The sequence below is a fragment of the Chenopodium album genome, chromosome 22, assembly GCF_948465745.1.
Source record: "Chenopodium album chromosome 22, dcCheAlbu1.1, whole genome shotgun sequence".
In the NCBI taxonomy this organism is placed as follows: domain Eukaryota; kingdom Viridiplantae; phylum Streptophyta; class Magnoliopsida; order Caryophyllales; family Amaranthaceae; genus Chenopodium; species Chenopodium album.
In genome coordinates this window covers 424,905-444,026 of record NC_137855.1, presented here as the reverse complement: position 1 = coordinate 444,026, position 19,122 = coordinate 424,905, and the positions used below count along the sequence as shown (strand labels likewise).

Genomic DNA, 19,122 nt, shown 5'->3' with positions numbered 1-19,122 from the left:
GCATCGCCGGAGGTCGGAGAAACCTAAAGAAGCATCGCCGGAAAGGATGCTGGTTGTTGGCAGGTGGGGTGGCTGGTTTTTGGTGGTTTGGGTTAATCTTTTTATTTTTTTTTATTTTTTTTTTAATATAAATCTAACCATAGTTAATATTTAATGAAATAAGGTTATGAGTGAAATGAAATTTTTAACTAAGGTCACTTTGTATAATAAAAAAAAGGGAGGTTACCATTGGTGCGTAGCAAAAGTTGGTTAGTATTTCTAGTACTGCAATTATATTGAATTAATATTGATCATAATAATATGGAAAGGTATATGTAGATTGAATATTTATCATGTATAACTATCATTTGGTTTGAATTTAGCTATTATTTTATCAATTTCAAATTACACTTTCAAGAATAAAAGTGTAAATTCATTTGTTTATTGAAGTTCAATATGGTTCAGATTTTTTTTTTCTCTATTAATAAGGGCAGTGCATGTGAAATACTATATATACCTTTAATTTCAACGTTAACACAGTAAATTTTGTCATAAAAAACTAGCTAGTTAATTAGATTATCAGTTATAATTTAAGTCAACAACCAATCTTAAGTTCATAACATAAGAGTTAATTAAGGACAAAAAGTTGATTATACACAATCTCAAACTTCATATGAGTAACTACATACTGTGAGGAATTGTATATTTTTTATTAAAAAATCTCTTGCTAAATCATCATAGTTGGTACACAATCACATAACACACACCAAAAAAAAAAAAAAAAAAAAAAAAAAAGACACATTTGTCGAATTGCCGTTTCAAGATCCCATGATAACTTAATTAGTTTTGGTTGATATGCATGCATGATACTATATAGCTGTGGTATGCTAAAAAAAAAGGGGCATATTTATATAGTTATTTTGTGTTCTTCTCTTACAAGTTACAACTATTATTTGCTCTTATGTTGAATTGTATTCTACATAATACTATATATAATTTTCTCCAATTGCATTGTACTCTACATAAGGAAATAAAACTATACATTACATATTGGCTATTTAGCCTGCTTTTCTTACAACTAGCTATTATACGAAGTAGTGTATATTATTGTTCATCTAAAACTAATAAAACCACTATAGCTATCCTATATTATATGTATGCATGTATGTCGTTTCTTACAAGTTACGCCTATTATGCTCTCTTTATTATAGTTTTTGATTATATATATATATCTAAGAATTATATAATTAGCAATTTGTATGAGTCTTTAATAGGTTAAACTTAAGCAACTTGCTAAGTGGTTAGTAATCTTAGCATGCTCAAATATATTAGTAGTATACTACGTACCACTAGCATAGTCCAATACTCAAAGTAATGGACCAACAAATAGCTAATGGACTAAATACATTGATGGTCCAACAAAATTGGATTGAACAATGATGGGCTAGTGTGAAATTAAATGATACGGTTTATAATGGTAACACTAGTATTTGGGCCCGGGCGAAGCCCCGGATCATTACTTTATTTTCTTGTAATTAACTTTGTTATACATATTAAATATTTTGTATCAAAAAATAACATAAATAACATAAATATCACATAGTTTGGTGGTAAGATGCTTTGTTCAAGAATTAGAGGTTGCAAGTTCAAATCTTGTGGAGACTTGTTTTTTTTTATCATTAGTTATAAGTGCATGACATTCAATGAGAAACATATAGAAAGAAATCCACGTGGCGTTAGTGGGTGTTGACATGGCGTAATAAGGCGTTGATTGGATGATGTGGCGCAACGAAGGGATCCTCGTGACACATAGACTGTTTTAGTAACGCCTTTTAATATATAGTATAGATAATATTGGTAGAAAATGCATTTTGTTGGAAGTGTTAGTATCAATTGCAACAAGCCAACAACCTATAGTTCCTTAAATGTTTTTGTTTAAGAATATATTTTATCTTTTATTTGTGTTTAAAATGAAGTGTATATATATACTACAGACTAACACTTTGATAATCATCCTATACATTTCTTACTACCGTTATCCTTTGCAATTACCATTCTCTTCAAAATGTCTTATTTCAAAGCAATAAAACTTAACAAAACCTTCTTTCTACTACTAAAATCTCTAATACTTATTATGAGTTGTATGGTGGGAGGTCAAACAGTATTTCATGTGTCAATAGATGGCACTGGAGGTCACACATCAATAACCAAGGCCATAAATGCATCTCCAAACTATAGCACATCTCCAATATACATCAAGTTGATGGATGGTACTTATCATGAGCAAGTCCTTGTGCCGAAAGAAAAAACTAACATTGTACTACTTGGGCAATGGGATGCCAAGACGAGGACCTCTATCACCTACAATGGAGGTAGCTTGACCAATCAGAGTACAATGGATTCGGCTACATTTGGTAACATAGTTGATCCTTTTTGCGCTTATATGTTTTGTGTTACATTAGCCTAATATATTATAATTGCATGATTAATAATATCAAACTTAGTAGTTAGAATGTCCTTTATCTTTATTTTATAGGAAATAAAATCTTTACTGTGTTTTGTTAGTCCCTTTTTACCCTGACCTAATAAACTGAAATTTATTTTTTAATTAGATTGATTATTATTACACTAATACAGATATACAATGTAGTATATATTGTACAGTATTGTACATTGTACAAGTATTGTACTACAATACTACTTGTACAATAAACATTGAACTAATTCAGTCCACATATCCCATGATCTGAATAATTCATTCTCATATATGCAGCATTCTCCATAATATATACAATGCAAAAGAGTCACTGTATACAAAAAGAAAATATAAAAATTTGAAATAGAAACATAAATAACAAAACTTTTAATATTGGAAAAAAAGAATTACAAAATTACCATGATTGTCATTATCTTGTTTAACCTCAACACAATTCAGCAAGATTAAAAAACAATTTAAAATTCGTCTTGAAATCAATTCCTTACCCTGTTTAAGCATAAACAATAAAAAAGTAAGGAAAATATAACCAAAATTTACAAGTAACACTAATAAATGTATACTTAAACAACTACGAGTAACTCTACTAAATTTTGTAAAACCTTACAAGTAACCCTAGTGCTGTATAACAAGTAACCCTTGATAATATAGTAGGATTACAAATAACTCTACTTTAATAAGTGTAGGGAATAATTTCAAGCATCCCAAACTTGAACCCCAATGTGATCATACACTACTTAAGTATAATGGCGTCCAAAGGGAAGGAAACGAGAGCAAAAGAGTCGCCAACAAGTTTTAGGAACTTGTAAACCGTTCATAGGGTGAAGGGTACACCCCTTCCACGATCCTAGAGATCGCTTACTCCATAGTGGTCTGGAACCATGACTGGATATTCGGGGTTGAAGGTACGAATTCAATCTAAAAGAGAAAGAACCCACCCTATAAAAAGCCTCTACTTTATGCTTCTCATATTCATGTGCGCTTTCTGACTAACATGCAATCATAAGATTAACTCTAAACCTGTTTAATCTATGTTGGTTGATTATTAATGCACAAATGACTCTATTATTAGCGATCACTTGAATTAAATTCATTTTTGCCTAAATCAAATTATAAATTATCTTATTAGGTGTGATTTCAAGTACAAATTTCCTTTAAACCTGTAGAAAAGACGTGATCAAGCAATAACAATAATATACACCAAGCAACATGATAATTATCAAATCCAACAATCATCATCATAATCATAATCTCATCAAAGCATAATATTAATAGCAAGATCCTAGACATGATACTAACATGATTAATAACAAACCCTAACATGTCACTAAACATTATTAAAGATTAAAGGTTTAGCCCTAACATAATACTAACATGATAGAAAGAATACGAAGCACCCTAAACATGATACCAGAAAACAATAATAGCATCCTAACATGATACTAGGAATTAACAAATAATACCATAAACATGATACTAGGAATTAATACAATTTAAGCATGCTCGATCTCTAAAAGAATAAGGAGTAAGCTAATTGCTTACTTTGATGCCTCGTACCAATAACAAAATACACTTGTTAGTAAACTTCAATATACACTAGTAGAAAAAATGTTATTTATAACGCCTTATTGGTAACTTGCGTTTGTTATGCTTGTTACGAAAGCATTAATAGTAACCAACTAAGACAATGTCAGTTACTAATTTCATGACATTAGTAACTAACTAAATAAGTGACGGTTACGAATATGTGGTTTATCATTATTTGAAGCTCTGAGAGCTGGGTTTAAAATTGTGAAGTGAGACCCCTATTTTTTCAATGAGTTATATGAATGACTTAATGTCCCAAGGATGACCTAAGACTCCCAACTCACGACTTCAAATCTTTTAATAAGTATTTTTTTTAAGTTTCACAAATAATACCTTATTATTGCAATTAATATGTAACAACTATGTAGAAAGGTACATACCCGCTAAGAATAAGTACTTCAAGGTCGGGAAGGAGCGACAAAGAAGAGGGAAATAATTAAGGGAATAGTCTCTGATAAACCGCAATTGAGAAATTGAATGTTTTGCAGGGTCTTAATCTGGCTTAAGAATTCAGGGATAGGTCCAGTGAGGTTAACGTGATCCATTTCAATAACCGCAAGATTAGAGAGGTTTGCGATAGTTTCAGAGATTGAACTCGTAAGCTTTGGCAGGTAATTGAAATCAAGAACCTCCAGGAATGGAATAATATGAAATTGCATTGGAAACTGTAAAATCATCAAGATTGAGTCATTACATCAAAAGATAATATTGAGTAATTATTGGTCCATCAAGTTTGGCTTCTTGTTATTTTCAAGTCTGATCAAGTTCTTATGTATTTTGTAGCAAGATTATTATTGTCGAGTTGGATCATGTTATTCATGTATGTTTAAATTATACCTTTAAACTATGGGTCAAATCTTGGGTTAATTTCACCATATTCAAACCAGGTAACAATTAATAAGGGTGAAGTTTGGTTTTAATTTACATAAATGAATTTTTAAGTTTGTCGCCAACCCATCAAACAATAATGATAGCAAGGTTATAACATTAAACACAGGCTAAACACAAATGCAATCGTTGAACCAATAGAAATCATTGAAACTTTGATTTGTAAATCATTACTCGTATTATTCACCACTTGAAATCGTTGGACTCGTGTTATTCTATACGGATTGGCAAGGGCCAAGGGGTTCTATTGTACTAACTTCACATTAAAACCAAAGTATAAATATTATTTGTCTATTTAACTCACAAAACTGCTTATTTTATTTGATTTCCCATAAGAAATTCTAGTTTATAATAACCCGGGTCCATATATGATGATAATAAACTCCCTTAGAATTTCTCATCCAACCTTACATAGTTTGTACTTGTATTAATCATAATTTATGAATTTATCTAACGTTTTATTAAAAAATAAAAATAATATCCACTACTATTTCATAGTATCCTCAAGGCCCACCAAGCTCAAATCGATCCAAATTGAATATCCTCTTTAATCATAAAATTGGTTCCTTTAAAATCAGCCATTATCAATTAAATTTTGAGAAGAGAGAAAAAACAACAATGGCGTTTCCATTAGTACAGACCACCTCATCTTTGCAATCAACCCATTTCAAGTTATACAATTACAACCCATTTTCTGTTGCTTCTGCTAATACTACTTTGCTTCCCAAATCCCTTCTTCCTGGATTTCCAATTGGAGACACATTAACCCTCAAATATCTAATCAATTCCAAACCTTATTGTAAAAAAAATAATAAAATTGCAATTTGTGCTTCTTTGCTTGAGAACCCTGTTTTGTGGGCTGGTAGACTTTGTGTATTTTATGCTCTTTTGAAGACTGGTTTAGCTGGATCTCAATCCAACCCTCTACTTTCAGGTTAGTAATTTTGGGTTTATTTTCTCTATTTAGAAATTTTTTTATGATTTCTTGTTGGTTATGTACAATTTTAATTGATGGCTATATTGGGATTTTACTAATTTCAGGTTTAGATGCTGAAATTAGTCATGATGATGATGGTGCTGATTTGGGGTTCTCTAAATGGTTGGAGAAGTTCCAAAAGAATCCAGGTGTGTGTAATTTCACTGATTTTAGTATAAAGTTGTTATCTTTTATTGGCATGAATGTTTAATTTGGTATGTTATACAAGTATATGTTGGAAAAACATAGTGCTTAATTTTGTTAACTTGAAGTTTTCTGCATTGCTCTGAAAGTGGAAAGTGGTATGTGAAAAGGATAAGGACACTTACTTATTAGTAGTTAGGCTGAATAAGAGTGTGCAATTGCAGTTGCTTAATAAAGGTTTGTTCACTTTTTATCCAAACCTTTGTTTTGTGACTAAAATGGGTGTATCAAATTCTAAGCTAATTTGACAAATATGTTGCCTTTTGATGAGAGTTTTGCTTCCAATTTCGATAATGTCCAACTTCGACTTTGGAATTTGTTCCTTCAAGTTGTTTATTTGTCTTTGGCTTGTTGATCTAGTTCAATCAAATTTCATTTATAGCCTGTGGAATTGAGCAACTAAAACGTATTTGAAAAGATCATTGAAATTTATCCAGCAACCTTGGACATGACATTGAAGGCTAGGAGAAGAACAGGAATCTTATGATCATAATTGATGAATAATTTAACTTAATTCATGCCAGTTTAAGTTCAACGTACAACTTCTTTTGTGCCAACAGCTGTCTATCTAAATATTTAAAGTTGCATCTAATTTTCACAAGTTTGATCAAGGTAATAATTCTGTCCAATTTCTACGTTTACTAGACAAAGAAGCTGCTGATAAGCGAAAGTTGGTGAGCAAATGGCATCCTACAACAAAGGGAACACTAAGGAGGAACTATAGGATACCTTCCAAGCCAGAAGGGCGACGACTTCTTAAAGCTATTGCGTCTTTGCTCTCTGAGGATGATCACTTTGTAGATGCCTCTTCACATAAGGTACAAGGAACAGAAATATCTCTGTATGAGGTCCATAGAAGTAGGCTGTTGGAAGGTTTCACATCACGATATATACCTTGTGTCCACTGGGATTTCTAATGTTAGTTATGTATGAAGAAGTCGCTTAATTTTTGTTGTAAAGTTACCTTATGTTCTCTAGACTTCCATATGTATAAAACACGTTTCCTTATCACTAGATTTCTTGTGTTACAGGGTTGCCAGATTAGGAGGGAGAGTGCACATGGAGAAAGTGTGTGTTGCAACAATGTTAGAGCACTATTTGACGAGCTCCCAACGCCACATCTCATTGTCGAGATAACTCCATTTCCTGCCGGACCTCTAACAGAGAAGGATTATGCCAAAGCGGAGAAATTAGAGAAAGTCCTCAGATCTAGCCCGTCCGTTTGATTTTCCTCTCTATAACTAGGCAACTAACTTTGTAAATAATGACTTGACATGGTTTACATTTGCAACTCTGGCTCAACCTTATTTTCATTATCCTCTTCCTTTGTTTCCAGACTGCAGCAACCTGTTCTGTCTGAAGTTCCATGTTGAATGATACTCCAGTGTTTTATCGCCCCCAGATTATAAAAAGAATACTTCGTACTCCGTATAATACAGTGTCAACAATCATGCAAGTGTTATTTTGATTTTATTTTGTGCTAAAATGGTGGGAGGCACGGTGGGATGAATTTTTTTGACCACTAATTTGCTGATTATCTATGCCTTAAACGGACTAACCTCCATAAAACTTTGTTAAAGAATGAAACCCAACTCTGTTTTCCAATAGATAAACGAAGGGGGAAAACATCAGATAACCCTGCCAAAATGCCTAAAGTAATTCCTGTCAGCAAACTGTTCTGGTATTACATCATCAAGTAGATTGATCGCCATTCATAACACAAGAAAATTAAGCAATTGTAATCAAGACGCTAAACAAGTTCTCCATTTATATAGATGAAGTGTGCCTAAAAGAAAGAAAGAAGCAGATCTAGAATCCTACATGAGCCATCTTATTTGTTCCAGCTCTAAGCACTCCATGCAGCATAACTAGGAACTCGTAGGTGCATATTTTGTAGCTATTTGACCCCAACAGATGCCATCAGGTCCTCATATTCAGGATCTGAGTCCTGCTTCCTGGGAACCCCATTGTTGTTTCCCTGAGCCCGAGGAGCAGAGATAGAAGTAGGAGAAAAAGGATCATAAACTTGTGGTCTGCCAGATGGGCTGGGGCGCATATTTGCAGGAAAATTGCCTCCAGGCCGACTCAAGGGAGGGGCAGGATAACTTCGCTGATATTGAGCTAAATGCCCTACTCTAGGAGGGTAAGGACCACCGGCATTTGGAGCCTGAGGAACTGGACCAAGGTGTCTGGGACCCATGTGTTGATTTGGGTTTGGAGGCCCAAAGTGGCCAGGACGTGGGCCCATCTGATTACCAAATGGTGGACCTGGGAAGTTTTGTCTGACAGGCTGCTGCATTGTATTTTGCAATGCTGGACGGAATGATGGCCCTTGTGGTGCAGGAGGCAATGGTGCTGATGTAGGTCTTTGAGATGAAAATTGCAAGCCTGATCCAGGGAGAGACTGCGATGGTGCCACGTGTGGTCGTTGAGGTTGGAAAGTGAACCCACTGGAACCCGGAAGTGTTAGCCCTGGAGCTGTTTGACCCATATGTTTTAGGGGGGTAAAACTTGGAGCATGAGGTGCAGAGGATGGAGGTAGAGAATTTTGAACTGGTCTTAATGCATTATTTGAGGATGGATGAAATAGTTGTGTTTGTGGTGATAGTGCAACGCCCTGAGAAGGCATGGGTGAGGAAGACCGCATTTGTGAACCCATTGTAGGAAAGCTACCAGAAAGAAGAGATTGTGGAGCAGAAGCAGGAGGCATTGCCCATCCAGAGGAGGTCGATGGAGGAGTCATGCCTCCCTCAGCTAGTTGAGAAGAACCAGCTAAAATTGGCTGATGACCTACTAAAGGAGAGGAAGTTGAAAATGGAGATGCAGAAGCAGAAAGATTCCTTGGAGGACCAGTTTGGCCTACAGAATAAGCAGGAGGCATATATGTGCCCGGCATAATTTGTGTTGATGTATGTAACCTAGAGGGCAGAACTGCAGAACTCTGGTGAGATGAACCAAATCCATATGGAGCAGGATGTCCAGGTCCAAATAATGGATGTGGAAGTGAGGGATTGAACTGGAAAGCCATAGAATTGGGAACAGGTGCAAGTCCAGAAGGTGAGTTATATTGACCTGTTGGCAACCATGAACTTGGGTATGGCTGAAATGGGCCTTGTGAAGAAGTTGGTATAGATCCTGCACCTGATTGCAGTTCTTGGTTTGCCACAGCTGCACTGATTCCATGAGTAGTAACTATGTCCTGACCCCCATTATCTTTATCTCCCGTTACAGGAGCTGAAGTTGTAGAGGCAGTAGATTTTACCTGCAAAGCCAAAATGACTTGAGCAAGCAATCTTATGTAGGTTTGTAAATAATAATAAATCTGGAAGCAAAGTGATCATAATTAGGAACTCACTGGTACTGAGCTAAGTAGCAACTCAATCAAGGAAGCTGCGGCATCAGCTTTCTCATAAGTGTCTGAAGATATACGAATATATACCTCCTCACAAGATGTTATAAGATCACTCCCTTCAGATGCAGTAATTTCAACCTAAATACGGTAACATGATAAGACAGGAGAATAGAGAAACTGAGGGGTAAAAAAAATTAAAGTACAAAGCAGATAGATTCCATATGTTGTATATGAGAATATACCGTTTCCTTGGTCTCTGGCTTTGTGCCACAAACTTGTATTTTGGTTCCAGTTTCCTATATTTTATCATTTATTAAAATAAAAATATATAAACATTAAATATACTGTTCTTACTTAACACTTGTATAGAAGATGAATATGAGCAAATTTGCTAATTAGAAATTAAGGTTAAAAGCAGGATCACAACAATACTAACCTTTTCCAATCTTTTCTGAATTTCACCATCAGTGCCATATACTAGGCCAAGAAAATTGTAATCAGGATGTGCTTTTACCTATAATGCACATACAAATTTATCAGGGACTTGTGCTAAATTGCTATCAACAGAGGGTTCACTATTCAGTAAACATAGAACAAGTGCAATTAATGAAAAAGAGGGGAAGTGATGCGTAAAAATAAAAGGAAGTCTAGTAAAGTGTCAAGAAGGAAGTTTGGATGTACAGGTATAGGAACTGTAGCTTCCCTCACTACAGGCTGATAATCAGATGGCGCCTTGTAATTTGGATTCAGCTTCAGTATTTCCCCTGAAGATGAGCTTAAGTCTTAAACAAAAGGAAAAATTTGAACAATATTTGAACATGAAGGTCAAGCAATCAACATACCTATAGCTTCTCGTCTCTCAAGTTCCAAACTTTGCAACTTCTATATCAAAAAAGGACATGCAAGGGTGTTTAATGGATCAGAGTGAATTAAATACAGCAAAAACACAACAAAAAAACAAAAAGAATATGGAATAAACATTACACTTGTACCTTGAACTCAATCTGCATAGTAGGTAGCTCACCGTCTGGAGCATCTCTTGCTGACTTTGAATTTTGACTGTCACTTCCTAATGATCCTGATTTCAGCAGCTGCGTGATTTGATCCACTCGAGTCTGCCCAAAATTTGTACCACCACAGAGGCAGTATTATCACTTATTGGCACCTGGAATGGGAAGCTTCTATGTGAACAGTCACAAGGAAGAGATGGACTTTATAGCACCAAGTGAGGAAATGGCGATCCCTGTGGCATCATAAGCTGGATTCCTTTCCCTCAAACAGCCTGGTGCTATAATTGTCTTCAACCCATCTCTAAATCTTGAGATTTTTGCTCATTATGTTTTTTTTTGTTTTATGAAAACGTAATCCCCAAACATAATAAAACAAACATTTTAAAAACAAAATTCAAATGCAGAGGTTCAAAAGGAACATTTTAACATTTGTTTTTCATATAATCCAGACTGACAATAAGGTAAGAAGAAAACCATGGGGTTGATGAAAGCCCAATTTGGTACCTGATACGCTAAAGCTCTTCCCCTCCTAACAGAAGTATCCTCGGTAAGATCAGGGCTCCACTTAGTTTTCCTATGCAGTTGTCTGTTAGTTTCATCTATAGCGGCATCATTGCTCTCAGTTTTTTTAGCACCTTTGAAAATGGGAACTAGTGAGCCTGAAAACTTGTTTTTAGGTATAACAAAACCAGCTTTCCCCTTGAACATCGATGTTTTTGTGCCGGTGGCTGATGATATAGATGGAGAAGCTGCAGCAGGACGTTGTGCCTCAACATTGGTCGTTTCAACTCTTGCACTCATGTTTTCAACACTCAAACTTGCCTCTTATAATCTTTGAAAAATCAATGCATACAGACCATGCTGCAGTCTAAAAATGGACAATACCAAATGTGAGACATATACCAAAGAAAATACAAGTATGTACCTCTATGTAAACATAAATCCCTCTCATATAGCACATAACCAAAAAAAAAGCTCAACTCAACTAGCGTGACCAGCAGGCAAGTGATCAAGACAAAAACACCCTCCCCCCTCTTTTTCATTTATGCTTATCAAATATTCATCAAGCTCAAGCCCTTATAATCAATTAAGACAAATTCCGCAAATTATGTTGGAAATCAACCTTAATTCAAATCCAAAGGTTATCCTCAAAACCAACACATGGCACTTATCATGCAATTATAGATGACAGCGTTGATTGCTCAACCTCGGTAGCAGATATTGATTACAGGCAAATTTGTGAAACTCGACTATAATACTGTACGTAACTCGAAACGAAGTGGTGAGTTCAAGCACCAATATCAAAGTGTTGAAGTTCCAACACCAAGGCATGTGATTAGATGAATCGACCGAAACATAGGTCTAACTGTCTAAGTTGCAATTAACCTAACAACCATTCAAAAATCATATGTAACTCCTAATCCTGGTACTGAAATTAATCCTATTCTCTGCAAATCAAGTCCACTTTCATTATTATGAAGTACTCGAATCTAAGAGCATATAGTATCTAGGTTCAAATTCCAAGCTAAGATCCCCTTCATCACCAAAACCCCAATATGTTAAGTCACCTCATTTATGATACATGAACCAAATTGGTAACCCATTTCAGGAAAAACCCTAGTTTAAGGTTAGGAGAAGGAACCCAATTTTATGCGAATTCTAAATCATTCATCAATGGCGTAAACAATCCAAGAGGGGTTTCAATTAACCATCAAATCGAAATTTTTGTACGAGCTTCCCTATGTAATACAGATTAAATGGTATTAATTAAAATTAAAAAAAACCCTAGTTCAAAGTTGGGATGCTGCAAGAAGATGGAGAAAGAGTAACTATGTAATGCAAGAAATGAAACAAGATAACACAACCATTTACCTGAAAGCTAGTGACTTTGAATTCGATTTCTGGAAAAGTTTGAGGTTTTTCAAATTAGGAGAAAGGGCGCAGTTTTCAGATGGAAATTGGAAGGAAGGGATGAAGAACAATGTTGATTCTTTGAGCTATTTGCTTGTGTTCTGAATGAAAGCACTGGACATTTTCTTCTTTATTTTCTCCACTCAAAAATTCACTCAACCGGTCTTCTTCTTGTCTCAAGAGAACCTCTTAACTTGATTTCCTAGCACCTATCGACTCACGAGTTCTGTTGCGAGCATAATGCGCATAATGCTACCGAGTATACAAGTAATTTACTAGTACATTCTAATACTCATAATTAATAAAGATCCTACTTTATATAGACAAGTAATCAAGTTTATAATCTCTTATAATACTCTTTATGTGGGATATAATTGAGAATTGATTCACGAATTAAGAGGTTAAAATTCCTTGTAAATCTCACTAATTACTCCTTTTATTATTCCTCTTCTAGTATTGCTACTAAAAACTGTTCTTAGTGTCGACAACCGATCATCTAATTAAACTAAAACTTAATTATTCTTGTTTTTTTTTGTTGAAAAATGTAATCAGTTTTCAATGTCCTTTAAAAACTTTTTAGATCAAATTACATTTTTAGAGTTGTTTATCTTGTCTCAGTATCTTGCATTTTCAAATTCTCAATATTTAATTTGGTCTTATTTTGGACCAAATGACCTGGACTTATGCATTTTTTTTTCATTTAAAGAATTTCTCATTTTGTCAATTGTCATTGATCAAAAGCTAAAGGGTTATGAATAGATAGAGTAGTTGGTTTATTTTTTTTGGGTTAACTACTTAAGAGGGTAGTTATCTTATGTGAGATAATTTAAGTACGTAATGCATAATCTTAAGGGTCTGTTCTAATTTACTGAATTAAACTAATTAGAACTGAATTAAATAGAGTTGAAAAAAAAATAGAGCTGAAATGAATTATCTATGAAATAAAAAAATTAAGAACTGAATTGAAATTAAGCGGAAGAAAACATATTCTAAGGGTAAAATTGTAAAATCATGTGCATAGTGTGTTTGTAAAGTCGTTACTGTCTAAAGTCTCTCTCCTCTTTCCCCATTTTCAGCCAGTAGCCATTAGAGCTCCGATTGAAGCTCCATTACCAAACCTTTTCTTACTCATTTACCAAAGCTTAAATCTTTAATCCATAATCATTTGATTGAAAAATGCAAAAGAAGATTAATTTTTGAAAAGTAGCACCTTTTTTTGCAATTGAAGCTCCAATGAATCACACAAGAACAATCTTCAAATACGCAATTTCATCAAGGATTCTTCTCCTAACCCTAATTATTCTATGGAGATCTCTTCTCAGTCCTTACGATACTTCTGCATCTATAAACCCTAATTGTCTTTCTGATTCTTCCCAATCCAAAAAACCCCCAATTTTATTCCCTTCAATTGCTTCCGCCATTGAAGAAAGCATTGTTTGGGATTCAGTCTACTTCGTTCGAATTGCTGAATGTGGTTACGAGTACGAGCAGTCTTACGCCTTCTTCCCTCTTTTGCCTATCCTCATTTTCCTCCTTTCTAACTCAGGTTCTTATTTCTCTCTCTTTTCTTTGTAATTTCGTTAATGTCAATACATTCAAGCACAAAAATGACCTAATTAAGTTCAATTGGAGATGATGATTGTTAATCGACGAAAGAATTGATTAATTTGACATTTTTTATGCTTAATTGAACATTGACTATTTTCAAGCTGAATTATTGTGTTTAATTTCTGAATCGTATCCTGTTTGGGCTTTCAAGATAGTTTTCCGGCCGCTGATTTCGGTAATCGGGTATAGAGCTGTGCTGGGATTGTCTGGTTATGTGATCAGCAATGTTGCCTTTGTCTTTGCTGCACTATCTTTATACAGGTATCTCTTCCTTCATTAATTCAACTTTACTATTGGCTAAACTTATATAAGTAATGATAATCTTAGCTTATATTACTACAATGATGGAAAATATGGCGTAAATTGTAATTTGCATTGATCTTCTTCAAGGGCATTTTGGCTTATGAGTACTGTGTAAAGGTATACTATCAGCTGGCCATTTGCAAGGTTCGCGTTTGGAAGACACTTAATTTGATATAGTAACAAGTACTAATTATGAATTATAAGTGTTCTTTGTCTTTATACACCTTGATTGACCTGTAATTCTTCACAAATTTGTAATGAGATGGAATATCTGTGCATCGGTGCATGTAATGTTTCTCATATGTTGATGTGTCATGTTGTTTCCTGCCAGGCTTTCGGTGGTCATTTTAAAAGATCGAAATGCATCTCTGCGTGCATCTATCTTGTTCTGCTTCAATCCAGCTTCGATATTTTACTCATCAATGTACAACTCTCTGTCCTTTAATTAAGTTTTTAATGTTATGGAGCACTTAGAATTCACATATTTAGTTAGTTTCGAGTATAGAGTCATGCTTCTATGTGATCATGTTATCTTCTCTGACTTTATTTTCTGATATGCAGTTATTCAGAAAGCTTGTATGCTCTACTATCAATTGGTGGTGTGTATCTTTTGATGTCTGGGGTAAACAATGTGCCTGCTCTATTGTTTGCGCTCTCTGGTTTTGCAAGGTCGAATGGAGTGCTTAATGGTGGATATTACGGTTTTAAGGCCCTGCACCAGTCTTATTATGCCATGTATGTGAAGAAGCGTGCTAATGTAAGTACTATTAATTTGCTTCATGTCTAATGTCTCATTGTTGCAGGATTTAAGAGTTTAAGATGCGATGTCCTGATAACGTTTTATATTCATTGCTTTCAGTTGGTTCTACAGATTCTTTTAGCAGGAGCATTGCGGTGTATATGTATTTTCATTCCCTTCCTTATCTGCCATGGACGCAATTCAGATGAAATGAGACCTTGGTGCAAAGCAAAGATTCCTTTGTTATATGGTTTTATCCAGAGTCATTACTGGTATGCGATTTCTCTTTCCCAACAGTTTTCACTGATACTGATAGTGCAGTCAACCTATGCTTTGTTGTTCCATTGTGTTGGATTTATTTCTGTATTCCAGATTGTTTATTATATTATGAGGCGATCATCAATATGTAATCCACTGAAAAACTAGCTTGATGCCATGACTTATAGAGCTGTTTTATAGATTTTCTTGGCTGGTTACACATGTTATGATTTGCCTAAGGATTCACCTTAAGCTTCAAAATTTCTGAAAAGTGCTCATATTTTTTAAAAAAGTGGCCTGCGAGGACTGAGACTGATTCATGGTTTGACAGATATAGTCATTGCATAGTAGAAGTTTAATAAGGTCATGTCTGTGTAGTTTGTCTTTCCCACCTTAACTGTCTTGAATCGTTCCTTGTTTCAGGGGTGTAGGGTTTTTGCAGTATTTCCAATTTAAGCAGCTACCAAATTTTCTGCTCGCATCTCCTGTGCTATCTTTGGCATTTTGCTCAATTATTTCTTACTTGAAAGCTGATCCAGAGAACTTCTTTTCACTTGGTTTTGGAACAGCATCAAAGAAAAATAATGCAGCTTCTTTGGAAGATGAATATCTCTCTGCTGCAAACAAAGGTGATAATGATATCTGCTTTTGTATTTCAGTCACTAAGTGTCTACTTGTTGTGTCTATATGCATATTTGTCTCATGGAATTGGTTTTATTTCTTGAAGAACTATGTCATATTTAGCTTCAGCATTTTTTTTACCGAGCCCCCTTCAGAATCCATTGTATTCTATTTGACAGAGCCTATAATTGTGAGGCAACAACCAAAGTCCATGATTGTTGAAAGATCTGTGTTTCCTAAAGAGAATCAGGTCTCGGTTAAATCTGGATACTATTCGGCAAGTGTGATTCCTTTCATTATTCACTTGAGCTTCATGGCTGCCACAGCCTTCTTTGTTATGCATGTTCAGGTGACAGTTATTCTCATAGTCGTTTTTAAAGTATTAAGTTTAGAATCTTTTGTAGAATATGGATGAGTAGGATGACTACTTTAGAAACTTCATCTTGGAGTCCTTATTTGATTTTAATGCTTTAATTCTTTCTTTGCAGGTTGCGACTCGGTTTTTATCTGCTAGCCCACCTCTTTATTGGTTTGCCTCTTACTTGACTTCTTCTGGAAAGAGTCGGCGATGGGCACAGTTGATATGGACATATGCTGCGTTGTACATACTCCTTGGTAGTTTGCTTTTTTCAAACTTTTATCCATTTACTTGAACATTAAGGATGTATTAAGGTCATTTAGGCTCCTTGTCAAAAAAAAAAAGGTCATTTATACTCATAGAAATTTAACTATAGTAGATACATTTTTGGAATGTAATTTTGTGTGCCATTTTTATATTACAGTTATAGAATTTGATAAAGGTATCCAATTATATCAAGGGATGTTTTCCTTTGCCGAACAATACATCTGCTCAAATTATTTTGATTTGTCATTAGAACGATTTTTCTTTTCTTTTTCCCCACAGGATTCTAGATTCGCATAATTAAAGGCTGAGCTGTTGCGATTTTTGTGGTTCCACCTCGTCTTCAACAACCAAATTCGAAAATTAAAGGATGTAGTAGATTTAGGGTTTCAAAGATGAAATTCAAAGGCGAGAGAAGAAATTTAAGAGGAGGAAGGTGAGAAATGACAGAATTTGAATATGGAAGGTGAGAAAAGGAAGAGAGAGGGAAATCGGGTTTGGAACAATAAATTTGGAGGGAAGTGACAGATTGTGGGACCCACAGTCATTTTCCGTCAACATATTTAGGATTAGGTGGTAAAACGAAAGTTTTATTTTTTTTTTTTTTTTTTTTTTGTGGTGGTAAAGTAATTTTTTTTATGGAGGTGGTAAATTCAATTTAAGTGGTTTTTGAAGGTGGTAAAAGTCAAAATTTCCTATTAATTATTAATATAGTATTCTTCTTCAAAAAAAAATTACTAATACAATTAAATTCATAAACATGTTGACGTATAAAACATTACAGTCAGCCAAAATAAATTATTTGACAACCCAAACCAAACTGTCCAATCCTAATTGATAGTTGATCCACCTAGCCCTTTAACATTTTTATTCAACAATTAATTCGTAAAACATGTCAACATTTGAGTCAATATAAAAAAAATTTACAACCCCAACTGGTAGTTTATCCATCTAGCACTTCAAGCTTCAACATTTTCATTCAACAAATCAACACAAAACATAATACTTTTTTAAGTATATTTGATTTTGATTTTTTAAACCTTAAAAAAAAAAAAATAAAAAATAAAAAAAAAAATATTTTTAAAAAGTAAAAACTAATAAATCAATCATTTAAGGCATGTTCACATTTACTGAACTGAACTGAACTGATTGGAACTGAACTGAACTAATTGGAGCTGAACTGAACTGAAATGAATATTTTATGAGAGAAGGAAATTAGGAGCTGAACTTAACTTAACTTAACTGAACTGATTGGAGCTGAACTGAAATGAATATTTTATGAGAGAAGGAAATTAGGAGTTGAACTGAACTGAACTGAACTGATTGGAGCTGAACTGAATTGAATTGAAATGAAATTAAGTATATATGAACAGGCCCTTACTCAAGGTAGTTTGAAAATACTCTAAAATGGTTATGTGAGTTCTTTTCCCATGCTTATTTCACTCTCGTATGCAATTAACTTCGGGTGCAAGATAATCACCATAATATAACATCTTTTTTTCATTTTTGATTTAATTTCCTCGACCTACACATCATCATCATAATAATAATAATAATAATAATAATAATAATAAATTTGAAAAAAAGGAATAAATAAAATGAATTCTAACATTTTTAACCACAAAACGATTTTTGTAAAAAAAATTTCTCTTCTTTACACAACCATAATCCATGGATGGAAAGACTTTTAGTAACTCATCCAGAACTTTCGTCTTTTGTTTTGCGTTGGTCGAAATTTCTGAACTCAAAACGAGTCCATGGGAGCTACAAAAATATATATACATAGATAATAATGAGTAACATGAGTTATATACCATATAAAGTAAAATTTATGTCATTATAATAGTATAATAGAAGCATGCATGCATTGTGATTTAATTTAAAACCAGCATTGTCTTTAACTAAAATTATATAAGTTAATTCTAAAAAATATAATATTTACGCAGTTACACATAATTTGTTATTTAATAATAATTTTACGTAATTTGTTAATGTATAAATAATTTTAATATTAGTTTAATATTTTATATTTTAATAACTAATTTTATATCAACAATAATATCGATGGACTACACAAACTTAAATTAAATATATATAATTTTTTAATGGATATTTTAACTCAAGGAAGAATAGATTTATAGATTAAACATATTATAACCTACATAAATTTGACTTGTAGCCTAAAAAGATACTTATAAGTCCTACCAAAACATATTTAAGTAGTTAGCATTAAAAATTTGGCTAAAATGCTAAATAGGATATTAAAAGACTAAACATTTTTCAATTTGTTTTTTTATATGTGAATAAATCTACTTCTCCCTTCTTTATTACTCCATTATGCCATTGGAATACTCTTTTTTGATTGCCATACTTGTAGTTAACTTGAGTGAAGGTTGAGTCAAAGATAGATATAACTTGCTTCAAAAGTTTAGATTTGAACTCCGGTGATGTTATACATTGAATGAGACCGGTCCTAATTCGATTTTGAGCTCTCTTTGCAAATCTACGGCCACCATACCGGTATAATCCCTTTAAATTTGTAAGAGTTTGGTTTTTTTTTTCACTGCAAT

The 19,122-nt window shown here is 33.8% G+C and overlaps 3 protein-coding genes across 5 annotated transcripts; 2 read left to right on the top strand and 1 right to left on the bottom strand.

Moving 5' to 3' along the window:
• Positions 1–5,506: 5,506 nt before the first annotated feature.
• LOC145603493 (uncharacterized) lies at positions 5,507–7,444 on the top strand. The gene is made up of 4 exons (XM_081659406.1): positions 5,507–5,882; positions 5,990–6,073; positions 6,774–6,946; positions 7,160–7,444. The coding sequence occupies exons 1-4, from the start codon at positions 5,567–5,569 to the stop codon at positions 7,352–7,354; spliced, it is 768 nt and encodes a 255-aa protein (XP_081515532.1). The 5' UTR covers positions 5,507–5,566; the 3' UTR covers positions 7,355–7,444.
• Positions 7,445–7,787: 343 nt separating this feature from the next.
• LOC145603473 (uncharacterized) lies at positions 7,788–12,619 on the bottom strand. The gene is made up of 9 exons (XM_081659383.1): positions 12,363–12,619; positions 10,995–11,358; positions 10,473–10,595; positions 10,323–10,362; positions 10,162–10,244; positions 9,917–9,994; positions 9,723–9,776; positions 9,484–9,618; positions 7,788–9,390 (listed from the first exon to the last, which is right to left on the bottom strand). Exons 2-9 carry the CDS (start codon positions 11,289–11,291, stop codon positions 8,026–8,028), a joined length of 2,175 nt encoding a protein of 724 aa, XP_081515509.1. The 5' UTR covers positions 11,292–11,358; positions 12,363–12,619; the 3' UTR covers positions 7,788–8,025.
• Positions 12,620–13,448: 829 nt separating this feature from the next.
• LOC145603481 (uncharacterized) lies at positions 13,449–16,733 on the top strand. 3 transcript variants are annotated; one of them, XM_081659394.1, is made up of 8 exons: positions 13,449–13,947; positions 14,165–14,270; positions 14,644–14,736; positions 14,874–15,069; positions 15,184–15,323; positions 15,733–15,938; positions 16,110–16,279; positions 16,419–16,733. In XM_081659394.1, the coding sequence occupies exons 1-8, from the start codon at positions 13,635–13,637 to the stop codon at positions 16,581–16,583; spliced, it is 1,389 nt and encodes a 462-aa protein (XP_081515520.1). In that variant the 5' UTR covers positions 13,449–13,634; the 3' UTR covers positions 16,584–16,733. The 3 variants fall into 3 exon arrangements, with proteins under 3 accessions (XP_081515520.1, XP_081515519.1, XP_081515521.1); XM_081659393.1 differs by having other exon boundaries at positions 15,172–15,323; XM_081659395.1 differs by lacking the exon at positions 16,110–16,279 and having other exon boundaries at positions 15,172–15,323.
• The last annotated feature ends 2,389 nt before the right edge of the window (positions 16,734–19,122 follow it).

Coding starts and splice junctions, on each gene's coding strand:
- LOC145603481 (XM_081659393.1), top strand. CDS start 13,635: ATGAATCACACAAGAACAATCTTCAAATACGCAATTTCATCAAGGATT. Junction 14,737..14,873: donor TCGATATTTTACTCATCAAT/GTACAACTCTCT, acceptor TCTGATATGCAG/TTATTCAGAAAGCTTGTATG. Junction 16,280..16,418: donor TCTTTGTTATGCATGTTCAG/GTGACAGTTATT, acceptor CTTTCTTTGCAG/GTTGCGACTCGGTTTTTATC.
- LOC145603493 (XM_081659406.1), top strand. CDS start 5,567: ATGGCGTTTCCATTAGTACAGACCACCTCATCTTTGCAATCAACCCAT. Junction 6,074..6,773: donor GAAGTTCCAAAAGAATCCAG/GTGTGTGTAATT, acceptor TACGTTTACTAG/ACAAAGAAGCTGCTGATAAG. Junction 6,947..7,159: donor TAGATGCCTCTTCACATAAG/GTACAAGGAACA, acceptor CTTGTGTTACAG/GGTTGCCAGATTAGGAGGGA.
- LOC145603473 (XM_081659383.1), bottom strand. CDS start 11,291: ATGAGTGCAAGAGTTGAAACGACCAATGTTGAGGCACAACGTCCTGCT. Junction 10,245..10,322: donor TGAGAGACGAGAAGCTATAG/GTATGTTGATTG, acceptor GCTCATCTTCAG/GGGAAATACTGAAGCTGAAT. Junction 9,391..9,483: donor TGCTACTTAGCTCAGTACCA/GTGAGTTCCTAA, acceptor TTGGCTTTGCAG/GTAAAATCTACTGCCTCTAC.